The following is a 16,343-nucleotide window of genomic DNA, read 5'->3' as shown; positions in this document are numbered from 1 at the left end:
CAGAGCGGCATCTGTTTTCAAACTTGGAAAGCTGATCTGACTTCCTGGTTGCTCAAATTCTACACTGTTCGCTCAATTTCAGTTCATAAATAGTCACTATCTAGTGACATTGAAATGACATTGGTCGTCAACTTGCATGAAGTCTGTTAGCTACAGTAATGTCTTTCAGTGAGATTTCTGAACTACAGGTGACTTACCTCCTGGCCCAACCACTGCAGGGGAAAATGTAGTGAAATAAGCTAGAACATTCTTGCCATTGCATCAATCAAAACAACCTTTATATAATTGAATTCTAATGTTATGATAACTTCAAACACATGGAATGAGCTTGCAGCTTTGCAACATAGAAGTTCCCCAACATGGTATCAAAAGACCCAATCCATTGTTTTACAGAATGCTTCTCTCCTCTCTTCTCTTTTTTCCTTGAGCATCTTGTGAATATTCTTTTTTTAAATCTCTTTCCATGAGCTGGTTTGTCTCTCGAGGCCTAGTCGAGTCATAGCGAAGTGGACATCTACTTGGCCACCTTCCTGAGCTCTGCGAGGACCCAGATGGCCAATGAGAGCAGGGCGACAGAGCCTGACTGGTGGGTCGCTGCCAAGGGAGTGGGCACGTAAAGAAGCAGGGTACTGATGCCCAGGGCAACCTGAGGATGGAAACACAGGGACAAACAGTCACAGAGGAAATTAACACCCATTGTACATACTGATTCCCATCAGCACTCTTCCCTCACGGATTTAAAAGCATCAGTGTAAAAGAAAGCATTGGTGTATGAAGTACTGTGTGTACGCGCGTGTGTACCTGTGCATAGGCCATAGCTGTAAGGCAGGAGATGGCAATCTTAGCTCTCCTAGGCAGCATCATCCTCCTGGAGAACATATAGAGACCTGTGATGGCCGTCAGAGACGAGATCGCCTGGAGGGAGAGGGAGGGAGTAAGAGTTATTGTTTAGTGGTCAGCTGTGCCTCAGGTGGTAGAGCACGGCGCTTGCAACGCCAGGATTGTGGGTTCGATTGCCACTGGGTCCACCCATACGTAAGCCGCTTTGTTTAGTAAAAGGTATGAAGTGCGAAGTCAATAATCTACACAAATAACAGAAATCAGATTAATAAAATGAGGCTGAGTGCGTTATGTACCAGAACTCGGTGGTCAAACTGAACAGTGGTGGGGTTCTCAAAGAAGTTCTTGAGTGTTGGAGAAAAAGCCAGTACGTCGTCAGGGATCCATCTGTCTCCCATCATAGGGAACGAGTTATACACCAACCCAGCATCCAGCCCTGCTACAAACGCACCTGTAACACACAAACACATCATGGTCAGTCATGTTAGGGTTATTGGGGCTGGGTTGATATCAGTATCGTGGCAAGGAAACAAAACTAGGGACGGGACAATACCAGTATGGCGATACGCATTAGTATTGTGTCAAGGAAACAAAACATGAAGCGGATTTAACGTCTTTAGGAAAACAGCCGTAATGTTGGAAACATCATTATGTTTACATTGAAATGTTTTGTCATTTTGCAGACACTCTTATCCAAAGCAACAGATTTTTTAACTAGTTGGCTCGGGGATTCAAACCAGCAACCTTTCGGTTACTGGCCCAACGCTAGGCTACCTGCCGCCCGGTTGTCATCCAGAGTCACATTTATTTATTTTCCCTAAACAAAACAGATTATATTTATTTAGGAAAACAGCCCTAATGTTGGAAACAACATCTTAATGTTGTCATCCAGAATCACATTTATTCATTTTCCAAGCTTTAGCACACAATGTTTTACATAAAGGACCAAAATCGTGTTTTCATTTTTGCCATGGAAAAAATATGGCGATACTGGTATCGTCACAGCCTTACAAGTTACAGTGCCTTCGGAAAGTATTCAGACCCCTTGACTTTTTCCACATTTTGTTACGTTACAGCCTTAATCTAAAATGGATTAAATAAATAAAAATCCTCAGCAATCTACACACAATACCCCATAATGATGTTTTTAGAAATGTTTGCAAATGTATTACATTTTTTAAACAGAAATACCTTATTTTCATAAGTATTCAGACCCTTTGCTATGAAACTCGAAATTGAGCTCAGGTGCATCCTGTTTCCATTGATCATCCTTGATGTTTCTACAACTTGATTGGAGTCCACCTGCGGTCAATTCAATTGACTGGACATGATTTGGAAAGGCACACCTGTGTATATAAGGTCCCACAGTTGACAGTGCATGTCAGAGCAAAAAACATGCCATGAGGTCGAAGGAATTGTCCGTAGAGCTCCAAGACAGGATTGTGTCGAGACACAGATCTGGGGAAGGGTACCAAAACATTTCTGCAGCACTGAAGGTCCCCAAGAACACAGTGGCCTCCATCATTCTTAAATGGAAAAAGTTTGGAACCACCAAGACTCTTCCTAGAGCTGGCCGCCCAGCCAAACTGAGCAATCGGGGGAGAAGGGCCTTGGTCAGGGAGGTGACCAATAACCCGATTGTCACTCTGACAGCGCTCTAGTGTTCCTCTGTGGAGATGGAAGAACCTTCTAGAAGGAAAACCATCTCTGTAGCACTCCACCAATCAGGCCTTTATGGTAGAGTGGCCAGATGGAAGCCACTCCTCAGTAAAAAGGCACCTAAAGACTCAGACCATGAGAAACAAAATTCTCTGGTCTGATGAAACAAAGATTGAACTCTTTGGCCTGAATGCCAAGTGCCACGTCTGGAGAAAACCTGGCACCATCCCTACGGTGAAGCATGGTGGTGGCAGAATCATGCTGTGGGGATGTTTTTCAGCGGCAGGGACTGGGAGACTAGTCAGGATCGAGGCAAAGATGGAGCAAAGTAGAGAGATCCTTGATGAAAACCTGCTCCAGAGCTCTCAGGACATCAGACTGGGGCGAAGGTTCACCTTCCAACAGGACAACGACCCTAAGCACACAGCCAAGACAACACAGGAGTGGCTTCGCATGTCCTTGCATGTTCTTGAGTGGCCCAGCCAGAGCCCGGACTTAAACCTGATCGAATATCTGTGCAGCAACGCTCCCCATCCAACCTGACAGAGCTTGAGAGGATCTGCAGAGAAGAATTGGGAGAAACTCCCCAAATACAGATGTGCCAAGCTTGTAGCGTCATACTCAAGAAGACTCGAGGCTGTAATTGCTGCCAAAGGTGCTTCAACAAAGTACTGAGTAAAGGGTCTGAAAACTTATGTAAACGTAATATTTCAGTTTTTTTATTTGTAATAAACTAGCTAACATTTCTAAAATCCTGTTTTTGCTTTGTCATTAAGGGATATTGTGTGTAGATTGATGAGGGGAAAAAACGAATTTAATCGACTTTAGAATAAGGCTGTAACCTAACAAAATGTGGAAAAAGTCAAGGGGTCTGAATACTTTGCAAAGGCACTGTATATACACAATCCACATCCAAACCTGTACAACCGCCCCTATGGCACACACCCACACACAGACACACACCACACACACACACACACCACAGACACACACACTACTACCTGAGAGTGCGGTGAGGAAGACCAATCCTACAGTGCCCTTAGCAAACCTCCTCAGCTGGTTCAGACGTTTAGTATTAGCCAACTAAGAATAGGGGGAGGGGACACGGATTAAAAACGTGATTAAAAAGATGCAAAGTTTGAGCTTTGAAGTGTGTGTGTGTGTGTGTGTGTGTGTGTGTGCGCGCGTTCCAGTACCTTGTGCGGCTCAACCATCAGTGTGAGTCCAGTCCATAGACTAGCACAGTAGAGCAGCAGAGCTGACCCTAGGTGAGCAGACAGGCGATACTGACTGACTCGGGGGACATCATAGGACTCTGGCTTCTCCTCCAGACCACTCTTCACCATGTACCAGCCCAGGAGGCCCTACAGGAGGGAAATGGAAAGTGATGGGGAAACCATTTTAGAAGCCATGTACAGCTTAGGTTCTCAGACAGTCCCAGAACATTTGTGTACTGTATCATCTGGAAGAGGCAAATCCAGACCTGCCAACCACTTCAGCATTGTGGCTGCTCCCCACGACAGCGCGCCCACACTGCTCAAATCATAGGCAAATGCACCTTTTTTAGCCAAATAATGATGTTGGCAGAAGACTGCCTCAGTAGGAATGATAGGCTATAGACTGTTATGGGTACTTGGTAATTGGCTGCTCTTCAGTAGCTAACTAGAAATATGTTTAAATGTACAATCAGGGCTCTCCCTAGGATTTTCGGACAAGGTGGTGCTGATGTAGGCCTAAGGTTGGGTAGGGGGGAGGTCCGGAGGTGGTCAGCATTTTCCTTTTTTTAACTGCCATTACCTGAAGCCTTAAATTATAGCAAACAAGTCTTGTGTTTGATCCTAAATGAAATTAAGGTGGTCTCCATGACACTTTCACATTTTCCTAGGTTACATTTAGGGGTAATGATTATTCTAATTAATAGGTGTCTTTATGTGGATAGTCTAGTGAAAATATAAACTGAATAATTCAATTACTGGATATAATGTAGTAGTCTAGCTTACTGTATGTTATTTGGAATACGGAGCAACTGAACTAGGCCTATATAAGCTTGTTTCAGATCTCCATTATCTCCTTCATATATAGTCATTATCTCCATCCCTGACCAAATCCATCAAGTTAGGTCTGACTAATAGGCTACCATTCATTCAACATGCCTTGTTGACATTGGTGAACTGACTATTATCACATCATTAGCAGCCTACTGTTGACATACAGCTATATCAAGAACCGATTAACTAACATAGACCTACTACTCTTCAACAGTCTAACATAGCTCTCTGAAGGACGGTTTTAGCGGAACAGCTTTCTCTGCCATGTCTGTTTCCATTCACGCGGCGACGCGCACTGAACTATCGCAACACCACACGTTACTCATCAATGCGCTCGCTACCGTTGCAGAGATCAAAGCATGTTTGGCAAGAAAGTGTTCTCGCTTAGTTGACTAAACGCTGTAGCTAACTACCTTTGTCGTAATGCCGCCTTAGCTAAGGAGCAAACTACTAAATAATTGTGGTTATGTGCTTGACTAACAGAAATTGCCTCGCCCAAGTCCTCTGAATAGCTCCAACTTCAGACGGTTGAGTCAAAAACCAATGTGCCAACTAGAAGCCTATTTTTGCATATTTTAGTGTTGTTTTTCGTACCAGCGTATTTTGACCTCAAATTGTGTGCATGGTACGCAAAATGCCTGCAGGTTGGCAGGTCTGCGAATCCACAGTGCTTCAGTACTCTTCCATTCTCTTCATAGATCTGTTGACCTATCCTTTCCCTCTCACTCTGAGGGGGTTAGATTAATCTCGCCTGGGCGCCCGTGTAGGTGTGTTTTGCACCGGCTGAAAGTTGATTGCATTCGATGTGGAACCGGGCTGCCTCCCGGGTGTGAGCCATTTGCCCTGCTCTGTCTGATGGCGAAGTCGGCTCAAAACAAAGTGGCGTAATTAGGCACGTGTAGTAATTAGTAGGATTCTGTGTTTTCCCGTGCAAAGTGATTGCTTTTGATAAACACGCTTTATCTGCCTCCCCAATGAAAACTAGTTAAATTCACCCATTTATTTTATGGAAAAGAGATGTACGTTTCTGGACGATGCACCATGCTGCCTTGTTGACATCATGATCAAGCGGCGCAGATTGCTATTCGATTTGAGAAGGGCGCTCCTCCCTCCCCGCTTTCGCCCGATGGCAAGACGGGCCATTCCAGGTTCAACACAGGCCAGCATAAAATAACTCCCTCTCTCACCCTCCATCACATCCTTGTTTGCCTGGAAGAAAACAAATCCCAGTATACGTCCCCATCTGTTGAACTATCGTGTGCTCGCTCTCGCTTTCTCTTTCTCCCTCTCCCTCACTTCATCCTCCAACCCTCCCTCCATTCCATCCTCTCTTACCTGGAAGATGACAAAATCTACAGTCTCAGTGCGCATCCCTTCATAAATTTGTTGAACTATAATTTCCTCTCTGTTTCTCCCCCCCATTCCATCCTCTCTCGCTTACCTGAAAGAACACAAATCCACAGAGTCCCAGTGCGCGTCCCTTCATAGATCTGTTAAAGTAGCCTTTCTTCCAGAAATAGATGGTGGGGAGGACATAGGCCAGCCCTACCAGCCTGCCCCACATCCTGTGGCCCCACTCCATGTAGAAGATGAACTTAAACTCTGGTAGAGTCATGTCATGGTTCATTCTGGAGAAACACAGAGTGGACAGTGAGTCAACAATGAGATGAGTTGTCAAAAAAGTTAAGAAGTTTGCAACAAGCTTATTTGACAGAAAGGCTCGCTATTCTAAAGTGATTCCCAGGTGAAATTAAAACTAACGCTATGGTTTGAGATTGTTCATTCCTTTAGCATCTTACGAGGACATTTGGAGGACCTTTTTTTTTTTTAAGGCATCTAGAAATTGAGCGTTTTCACACCACTGTCGAGTATCTTAGAAAGGTCAGAAACAGGTTCTTAAAGGTATACTGCAATATTCTAAATTTTTCTACTTACCCAGAGTCAGATGAACTTGTGGATACCATTTTCATGTCTCTGCGTGCAGTATGAAGGAAGTTAGAGGAAGTATGCTAGCGTACCTGTAGACTTCCAGTCATTGCTCTAACACTAGTTAGCATTGGCTCGCAAAACTACTGCTAACTTCCTTCATACTGCACGCGGAGACAAAAAATGGTATCCACAAGTTCATCAAACTCTGTCTAAGTAGAAAAACAGGAGAGTCTCCCAGTATCCCTTTAAAACATAATTATACATGTTCTGTTGATGTAGCCTTTGAGGTAGCCAAACTATCGAGACAGATAGAGACAGGCCAGGCATACTCACATTTTGAACTCTGGGAACTGCCGGTACTTGGCAAACTCAGCCTCCCACTCGGCCCGAGTCTGAGGAGGCTTCATCTCTCTCACCAGGTGCCAGTCTACCATGGAGAGCCCTGACTCCGTCAGCCTGGATAGGGAGAACAAACACAAACAGTATCTCTCAATACAATACATTACGTAGGAGATGTGATTGCAGTGAGAGTCGTCTTCACACACATTACAGCTAACTAGCTAGGTCTTGCAGCTCCAAGTAAGGCATTTATCCTGCAGGATCAATAACAAGAGCCATTTTTCATCTCGCATTAAATCAAAGTAGACACATACTCTGTTGTAATTCCCTTGAACACTGAAGATCCATCCAATGTGGTTACAACTACAGTACATAACACACTGCTTCACTTCCATGATGTGTTGCATTACCTTGTGACACCTCCCAACACCACTGCCCCGACCACCAGTCCACTGCAGCCCAACAGCCACCGGCCGAGGATCCGATTGGTGGCCGCGTTGGGGACTGTAGCTGCCGCTGGAGCTGTGTTGGCTCCTGCCTCTGCTGTGATGGAGTGCTGGCTTCTCTTCACCAGCCATTGCCGCAAATGAGGAGTCCGCTGTTGTTATGGAAGACAGGGATGTTAGAGCTTCAGCTATAAAACATTAGGAACACCTGCTCTTTCCACGACAGACTGACCAGGTGAAAGCTATGATCCCTTATTGATGTCACCTGTTAAATCTAACAGTGTAGATAAAGGAGAGGAGACAGGTTAAAGTTTGTGTATGTGTGCCATTCAGAGGGTGAATGGGCAAGACAAAAGTTAAGTGCCTTTGAACGGGGTATGGTAGTTGGTGCCAGGCGACCGGTTTGAGTGTGTCAAGAACTGCAATGCTGTTGGGTTTTTCATGCTCAACAGTTTACTGTATGTATCAAGAATGGTCCACCACCCAAAGGACATCCAGCCAACTTGACAACTGTGGGAAGCATTGGAGTCATCATGGGCCTGTGGAAGGCTTTTGACACCTTGTAGGGTACATGACCCGACGAATTGAGGCTGTTCTGAGGGCAAAAGGGATGCAACTCAATATTAGGAAGGTGTTCCTAATGTTTAATACACTTAGTGTACATACCATGCACAATTTTGACATAGCGGAAGATACATACTGAATTTATACTGTATTTAAAAAATGTACCCCCTTTTTCTCCCCAATTTCGTGATATCCAATTGCGATCTTGTCTCATCGCTGCAAGGTCGAATCATGCGTCCTCCGAAACATGACCCCCCAAGCCACGCTGCTTCTTAACACCCACTCGCTTAACCCGGAAGCCAGACAATGTGTCGGAGGAAACACCGTTCAACTGACAACTGAAGTCAGCTTGCAGGCGCCCGGCCCGCCACAAGGAGTCGCTAGAGCACGATGAGCAAAGGAAAGCCCCCCGGACAAACCCTTCCCTAACGCGGACGATGCTGGAGTAATTGTACGCCACCCTTTGGGACTCCCGATCACGGCCGGCTGTGACACAGCCCGGGATCGAACCCCAGGCTGTAGTGATGCCTCAACACTGCGATGCAGTGCCTTAGACCGCTGCGCCACTCGGGAGGCCCCTGTTTCTCATACTAAGATGGACCAAGATGTGTTGCTTTTACACATATTTGTTCATTGGTTTTGCAAGAGTCGGTTGATTGGTCAGTTCATTGGTTTTGCAATATGTTGATTGATTCAAAGAGTAAGAATTGGATGCAATGTCTAACCCAAAATATAAGCTTGTTTTACAATATTTTTGCTAAATAATATAAGTGTACAAAAAAAATATTAGTTGGTTGCGTAAATAATGATTACTAAATGTTACATAAAATGGAAATATTAAATCCAAATGGAAACCCCTTTGTTAATATGTATTGGCAATAATTAACTTAATAGTGAGGCATGGAATAATTAAAAACAAGTATATTTTGTCATGCTGGATGTTTGAAATATGAGTAGGTATGACGATTCGAGTCATGCTGCTTCAGTAGTGGAATAAAAACAATTAGCACTTGAGTGTTGTAAAGAAATACTGTGTTCATAGACCAATTTTTTATACAGCGTCCATGCATATAGGCTGCAAGTACATTGAAATTAAATAGTTTTCAAGTCATTGAAACAACGACCTGAAAATGGCGTCCTTTCAACTTTCACTGTCAACCAAAACTGAGCGTAGATTGGACGTCAGGCAGTCGTCTTTTCAACAACATTTTGCTAGGTGGGATGCCTCTACTGCCATTCATTCCAATTAGACTGGTTTTGGATTTCTGCCTGACCAAGATGGCTGCCATTTCCACCCCATTATGGAACTTTGACGGTTTATGACATAACCCCTCTAGTAATTTAATATGATTTCTATAGATGTGGTAAGTGAAATTTCCTTTCATAGGAAGGCGGGGGCCAATTTCCTGAATCTCAACATAGTAATCGTCGGGTGATTAGTTTAGCCTTCTTGGTTGCGTGACGTCTCTCTGACCCCTTACTAAAAAATTACGGACAATTTCTCTCTGAAACCAGTAGTAACCACCAACTGCTCATGCAGGCTGCACGAGCTAGCTAAACAGAAGGCTCTGTAGAGCATCTGTGTGACGTCACACACTCAAGAAGGCTCAACCAATCACACGATGGGTTCTATGTCGAGACTCATGACTATTCATGAAATTGCCCCTTCCACAGAGTAGCATCATTTTCCAGAGAACGCATAGAGCGCCGAGTTGATTATCCCTTTTATACCACAGCTATAATTTAACACATTTGCAGGTAGAAATGTGTTCAACATTCACTGAAGTAGCTAGCACAGTTACTAGATAGCTAAAGTAGTTGCCTTGGTAACCAAACAAACCTGCTAGTTTAGCTAACCAAACCATCAGTCCTAGCTTGCTATAATGAAAATAGAATTCAACAATGAAAATGTTTTCAATTCGACTTATGCTTCAAAGGCAGCTCAAACATAGAACATGCAAGAATGAACTATAGCCATTGAATTCTACTGTGCTGATATACCGTGCGTTATAGGGAATTATAAACTGGTTGGTTCAATCCCTGAATGCTGCTGATTGGCTGACAATGTTGCTACATAAGACAAATCGAGGAGGTCGGTCATATTTACTCTCGTCCATCTGACTGCGCAATCCACTAATGCTCGCTCTAGAATGCCGTTTAAGCCAATCAGAAACAAGTATTCAACAATGCCATGGTATAATTGTGTATTTCACACTGTTGTGGTAAAAATCTGAGTATAACGCTTGTATGGATGTCAACCCCAATACATGTTAATGTCATCGTCACCAATCAACTGCAGTTAAAAACGACTGACTCTCACCACCGATTTCTGTATGCTAGCTATGCTACCAGTTTATATAAACGTGAGTTAGCATTTAGAAGTCACTTCTTCTAAACCTGAAAAGGAACAACTTCTAAATGTTATGCAGCGAAAAACAGCCACATATCCAAATGTGACTTTAGTAACCACATTGTGGGCGTTACACAATACATCAATCATGACGAATATCCACTTTGTTAGATCAAATCTGTTTAATGTGCGCCAAACCGGCGTCCTTGTTCAATACCCCACGGTCTGCGTTCCATAACCCTCTTTAGTTACCGCATTTTTGCTTCCTTCACCTTGGAGTGGAATTTATGCCGCGTTCAAAAAAACTGGGAACTCCGAACACTCCGACTTCAGTGCGTTCAAGACAACTGGGAACTCAGCTGAAAAACCAGGTCAACTGGGGAAAATGGTTTTGAACGGTCATCCAACTCTGAAGTCGGGTATCTTTCTACAGCTCCGACTTTCCGACCTGAAGATCACTTAGTTCCAAGTTGTCTTGAAAATAGCAAGAAATGAAACCCACTTCCCGACATGATGCAGGTTGGTCAGCCATGATAACGTTAGTAGCTTGCTAGCTAGTCCATGTCCTCTACTTACATTGCTCTGCTGAAATCCTCTCCCAGCATTTCGACAACTACACGAAACCAACGTCCTTAACGAAGGGAGCAGCATCCTTATTTCAAATGGTCCTCTCACTCAACAGCGGTAGGAATACGGGACTTCGATAAAAAAAATTACACAACCGTGTTTCCTAACAGAGCCATGCATTTCAACTCTGACCTCTGACGTCACATTGAGGCTACGCAAATAACATTTTACAGTTGTACTATTTAAAACATTTGTAAAATAAAACAAAAATGTATTGATACTTGTGGATAAAAACCCATATTCAATCAACTATTTCTATGATTGATATTTCACCAGGACGACTAATCGATCACAGATAGGGCAAAACAGATGAGCATGACCGATGTCCGAATGAAGATTGAATCTTGACTACTAGTGAAGGCTGAAACGGTGGAGAGTTGACGCACACATATAACAAGGAGCTAGTTATACAAATCTTTGGTTGACGGGTAGGTAAACACGGAAGTCGAAACTTGAAATAGCTTAAAAGTCTGGTATTTGTCGACATATACTGTGTGAATTGATTTTGAGTACACCAGTCTGGCATTTCGTGGAAACAATCTATTTATCACCCTCCCTGTGTGTGTGTGTGTGTGTGTGTGTGTGTGTGTGTGTGTGTGTGTGTGTGTGTGTGTGTGTGTGTGTGTGTGTGTGTGTGTGTAGGATGGCAGAGGGCTTTTTGATGGAGGTGTGTGTGGACAGTGTGGAGTCTGCCATCAACGCCGAGGGGGGAGGTAGGCTACGCTGCTATAGTGTAAACTAACCTCCCCTAAGTGAAGCCGTCTGTATCCAGTCACCTTTCGCTGACTTTAGACCAGGACTCTCCCATACTGTTCCTGGAGAGATACCCTCCTGTAGGTTTTCAATCCAACCCCCGCTGTATCTAACCTGATTCATCTTATCAACCAGCTAATTATTTTAATTAGGTGCATTAGATTAGAGTTGGGGCTGCGCTTGCCGAAGAGGAGTAGACTTGTGACGCTGAAAACAGTTTGTTAAATGTTATTTGCCTCATCAAAAATATGACAAGGCTGGCCTGTGTTTGAGTGTGAGAAAGGGCTTGACAACGCGCTCGGGTTGGAAATGGCAGCGAGTAGTGTGGACGAAATGGAGAAAAGGTTGGAGAAGCAACAGCTGTGCTGGAATGCGAACAATATGGGTGTCAGTTCTGATGATATGGAGAGGGAGGATTAGGGTCAAGGAACTGAATGGTCTGGAGTGGAAAGACATAGGAAGAAGAGTGATCATAAAGAGGGCCAAAGTAGGAAGCAAGAGTGTGACCGGACCTTCTCAAATACTATTTGAGTAACCCTTCTTTAGACCATAAAAATGATAGAGCCAAAAGCAAAGTGATATACTGTCCTTTATTCCGCAATGGTGAACATTGCTTCCCTTTATTTCATAACACACTATCCTGCTCAAAGGTCACTTTCAAATAACATTTAGCTAGCTGATCATTTTGAAGTTCAACGTTTGCTTTGTGTATATCTTGTTTTGTCTTGCCATTATCCTGGCTGGAAGAAGGTTCAGTGAATGGGGATGTACAGCGTTAGCTAATACAGTAGGGGGAGTGATAGTGGATGCTCAATGTAATATTTTATACGTTCTCCACTCTCTCGTCCTCACAAGAACGTACTCACGAGAACATCCTAGGAGAATGCACTCGGAGCATGAGAGTGTGGAGCACGATAGTATGCATATTGAGAAACACCCTGTATGGCTGTTGCAAACTTTGTTTAACCTTATCCTTGCCACGGGTGTGCAATAATATCTATCTGCGGACTGCAGACACTACACGCTAGCTAGGTAGTGCTAGTTACCTAGCTTGTGCTAACTTGCATGTGCTAGCTAGGGTGGACAACGCTAGCTACCACACATGTCTGCTGGAGCCAGACCCTATTGAACCCAACTCTCGCGTGGCGTAACTTGGTAGGCGCGGTGTGTAGTTGATCGTCACTACACACCGTGGTCCGCAGGTAGACCCTACTCAGGGTGTGTGTTTATAACCCACAGGTGCTGGTCGGCTGGAGCTGTGTTCTAGTCTACTAGAGGGAGGAATCACGCCCAGTATAGGTGAGAGTGAGACCGCACACCTAGCATACATAAACCAACAGCCTGCATATGGGTAAACCCATACAGATCTCAATTCATGTCTATGGGTGTCTGTCAATGGATGGCATAAAATATTGCGTTCATGTAGCGCTTTTCACTGTCTCAAAGTGCTTTATGTTGTATGAAGGTAGTGTTTGCACATGGTAATGAAAAGGCTGTAGTATTGTCTTCAGAATTCATTTGAAAAGTTATGAAAATTATCAATGCTGTGTTGTAACCTCTCTTCCCCCTATTTCTCCATCACTTGGTTTGGCCCAGGTCTGCTGCAAGTGGTGAAGCAGTATGTGCGTATCCCGGTCTATACCATGATCCGTCCCCGCGGGGGGGATTTCCTGTACTCTGACTGGGAGGTGGAGGTGATGAGAAAGGACATTGAGCTGGTGAAGAGTCATGGGGCAGATGGACTGGTGCTGGGAGCTCTGACTGAGGATGGGAGAGTAGACGCTGAACTCTGTATGGAATTGCTAGGTAGGAGTGTGTGCGTGAGTTCATGCGATTTAAGTGGGCACAGAATCTTGGCCCTGCCATCTGAGGATCCTGGGATTTTAGAGCAAGCGTTTGAAAATCGACAGAAACTGTCAGTGATGCTGATTCTCATTTTATCCAATTCATTCCCTCTCTCTCGCCACCAGCTGTTTCTCGTCCTCTACCTGTTACTTTCCACAGAGGTAAAACACAAAACAGCTTCCTATGGTTTCATGACTGATTGTTTGGTCTGGTCTTGGTGACATTTATGTTAAGACATAGACTGACACATGAAAGAGAATTGACCACAACCCTGACCTTTGATTGCTGTGTTTTAGCCTTTGACATGGTGCACGACCCCGTGGTTGCCTTGGAGACGCTGGTGTCTTTGGGGTTTGAGCGTGTTCTGACCAGCGGCTGTGACTGTTCAGCTCTGGAGGGACTGCCTCTCATCAAACGCCTGGTGGAACAGGTGAGAGTCTGGAACAATGGACAGGGATCCAATCCTAAAACGTACTCTTCCTGCCCAGTCCCAAAACAACCCGAAACCCTCTCCACACAGCGTGCATCTCAATAGTCTGAAGAGTCCTCCCATTCACCTTCGGAGAACTAGATTTCAAAACTAATTTCACAGCTTATTCATCCAACCTATCATGTCAGCTGTCTTGCCCCTCTGTCCCCTTACATGTTTTCTGATCTGTCCTTTTCTGCTTTTTCACCAAACCTGTCTTTTTATCCAACAGGCTAAAGGGAGAATAACCATTATGCCTGGTAAGTGCCCTACAGTTTTGTTTAAGTCAAGTGAATTCCCCTTTTCAGCCGATCATCACTGGATACAAGTCTGCAGTAACAATGTACCTAATGTTCTTATCTTTCTAATATGTGTGTGTGACTGTTCTAGGAGGGGGTATCACAGAGCGGAATCTCCAGAGGATTCTAGAAGGTTCTGGGGTTCTGGAGTTCCATTGTTCTGCTCGCTCCAGTAAGGACTCTGCCATGAAGTTCAGGTGAGTCCTTGCCACTGTGCTGCAGCTTGCTGTGTGGAGTTTTCAGCCCGTTTACCCATAAAGCACATTGTGACAATGCTTGTAGTTAAAAGTGCTACATAAATTAAATTAGTACTAATTTATTAGTTCTGTCTTCTCTCCCCTGCAGAAACTCCTGTGTGAACATGGGCGCCTCACTGACAGCTCCCGAGTACGGCCTGAAGGTGGCAGACGTGAGCAAAGTCCGCTCTCTGAACGCTATAGCCAAGAACACCCTGTAGCGACGACACGCAGACAAGCACATGCACACCTGAACTCCCTGTATGGCTGCTGGACAGCTGTCCTCAGCCCCTTTGGGTAGCAGGTCCTACTGCTCCTATTGAGCCTGACCCCAAAATAGTGCACTATATAGGGAATAGGGCAGGGCTCTCCTACCCTGTTCCTGGAGGGCTACCATCCTGTAGGTTTTCGCTCCAACCCTAAGCTAGCTCACCTGATTCTAATAATTAGCTGATTTATAAGCTGAATCAGGTAAATTACAACTGGGGTTGGATTGAAAACCTACAGGAGGGTAGCTCTCCAGGAACAGGGTTGGAGAGCCCTGGAATATGGTGAAATTTGGAAGCTAATCAATGGGTTTTTGTAGTCATTTCTAATAGTGAGTTCATGTCATGTTTACACAATGACTAAATAAAAGGTATATGGGCTATCATCAAATCCCTTAGGCATTGTAAGATTTGTGTGAGGTTTCATACAGCTTTGTATTCACAATAGTTGATTATGCATTGAATTATGCAATCGCAGAATCACGTTTCCTGGAGGGTTAGCTTGATGTCATTACTTGATTTATGTGGAGAGTTCCCCTCCATACAATGAAAAGTGCTTTGAATATTGGGAAAAGCGCAATATAAATCCAATCCAATTATTATTCGAGTTATTGATAGAAAAGATAGAGACCTGCACACTGTTGAGAATGTGGAAAAATACATGTTTTTTACTATAAATTCATGTTAAATGTTCTTAGGGAGCGGTCGACATTTACACAAATTGTTACCCGGAGGAAAATGGGGATGGTCATGCTTTTTATATTTCAGTCAGGGGGAGTGTTTAGTTTTTTTTTTTTTATTTAGTCCAGGGGATGGCCATGTAATTTGTAATTGATTAAATGTCATATTGCTCGATGTTTGAGAATTCGTTGATTATTATATCTCTGTGTGCCCGATGCTGCCACTCATTCCTGAGTCCGGTTTCGAGACCACATTGAGTGTCTCGGGCCTTGTCTCAATGTCGAATACATTTGTAGTCTGTCTTGACTCGGTCTCGGACAGTGAGGACTCGTAATTTCTAACCGAGACCAGTGGAGTAAAAAACTCAAAACCGCTTCGCCAGGCCAAATATATACACTCCTTTCTTGAAACATACAGTGAGGGGAAAAAGTATTTGATCCCCTGCTGATTTTGTACGTTTGCCCACTGACAAAGACATGATCAGTCTATAATTTTAATGGTAGGTTTATTTGAACAGTGAGAGACAGAATAACAACAACAACAAATCGAGAAAAACGCATGTCAGAAATGTTATCAATTGATTTGCATTTTAATGAGGGAAATAAGTATTTGACCCCTCTGCAAAACATGACTTAGTACTTGGTGGCAAAACCCTTGTTGGCAATCACAGAGGTCAAACATTTATTGTAGTTGGCCACCAGGTTTGCACACATCTCAGGAGGGATTTTGTCCCACTCCTCTTTGCAGATCTTCTCCAAGTCATTAAGGTTTCGAGGCTGACGTTTGGCAACAGCTCCCTCCACAGATTTGCTATGGGATTAAGGTCTGGAGACTGGCTAGGCCACTCCAGGACCTTAATGTGCTTCTTCTTGAGCCACTCCTTTGTTGCGTTGGCCGTGTGTTTTGGGTCATTGTCATGCTGGAATACCCATCCACGACCCATTTTCAATGCCCTGGCTGAGGGAAGGAGGTTCTCACCCAAGATTTGACAG

At 44.1% G+C, this 16,343-nt stretch overlaps 2 protein-coding genes across 3 annotated transcripts; one reads left to right on the top strand and one right to left on the bottom strand.

Moving 5' to 3' along the window:
• Positions 1 to 256: 256 nt before the first annotated feature.
• cox15 (cytochrome c oxidase assembly homolog 15 (yeast)) lies at positions 257 to 10,931 on the bottom strand. The gene is made up of 9 exons (XM_084161851.1): positions 10,752 to 10,931; positions 7,226 to 7,413; positions 6,810 to 6,932; positions 5,989 to 6,175; positions 3,696 to 3,863; positions 3,501 to 3,582; positions 1,137 to 1,291; positions 802 to 915; positions 257 to 646 (listed from the first exon to the last, which is right to left on the bottom strand). The coding sequence occupies exons 1-9, from the start codon at positions 10,824 to 10,826 to the stop codon at positions 515 to 517; spliced, it is 1,224 nt and encodes a 407-aa protein (XP_084017977.1). The 5' UTR covers positions 10,827 to 10,931; the 3' UTR covers positions 257 to 514.
• Positions 10,932 to 11,078: 147 nt separating this feature from the next.
• cutc (cutC copper transporter homolog (E. coli)) lies at positions 11,079 to 15,525 on the top strand. 2 transcript variants are annotated; one of them, XR_014613292.1, is made up of 10 exons: positions 11,094 to 11,230; positions 11,445 to 11,515; positions 12,795 to 12,854; positions 13,152 to 13,361; positions 13,526 to 13,561; positions 13,697 to 13,830; positions 14,102 to 14,129; positions 14,260 to 14,365; positions 14,514 to 14,727; positions 14,942 to 15,525. XR_014613292.1 is itself a non-coding variant. In XM_084161837.1 (9 exons), the coding sequence occupies exons 2-9, from the start codon at positions 11,446 to 11,448 to the stop codon at positions 14,623 to 14,625; spliced, it is 756 nt and encodes a 251-aa protein (XP_084017963.1). In that variant the 5' UTR covers positions 11,079 to 11,230; position 11,445; the 3' UTR covers positions 14,626 to 15,525. The 2 variants fall into 2 exon arrangements, 1 of the variants encoding a protein (XP_084017963.1); XM_084161837.1 differs by having other exon boundaries at positions 11,079 to 11,230; positions 14,514 to 15,525.
• Positions 15,526 to 16,343: the final 818 nt, after the last annotated feature.

The sequence above is a fragment of the Coregonus lavaretus genome (assembly GCF_964263955.1).
Source record: "Coregonus lavaretus genome assembly, chromosome: 1".
Taxonomy (NCBI): Eukaryota; Metazoa; Chordata; class Actinopteri; order Salmoniformes; family Salmonidae; genus Coregonus; species Coregonus lavaretus.
Note: the sequence above shows the minus strand (reverse complement) of the source record. Positions and strands in the feature narration are given on the sequence as shown.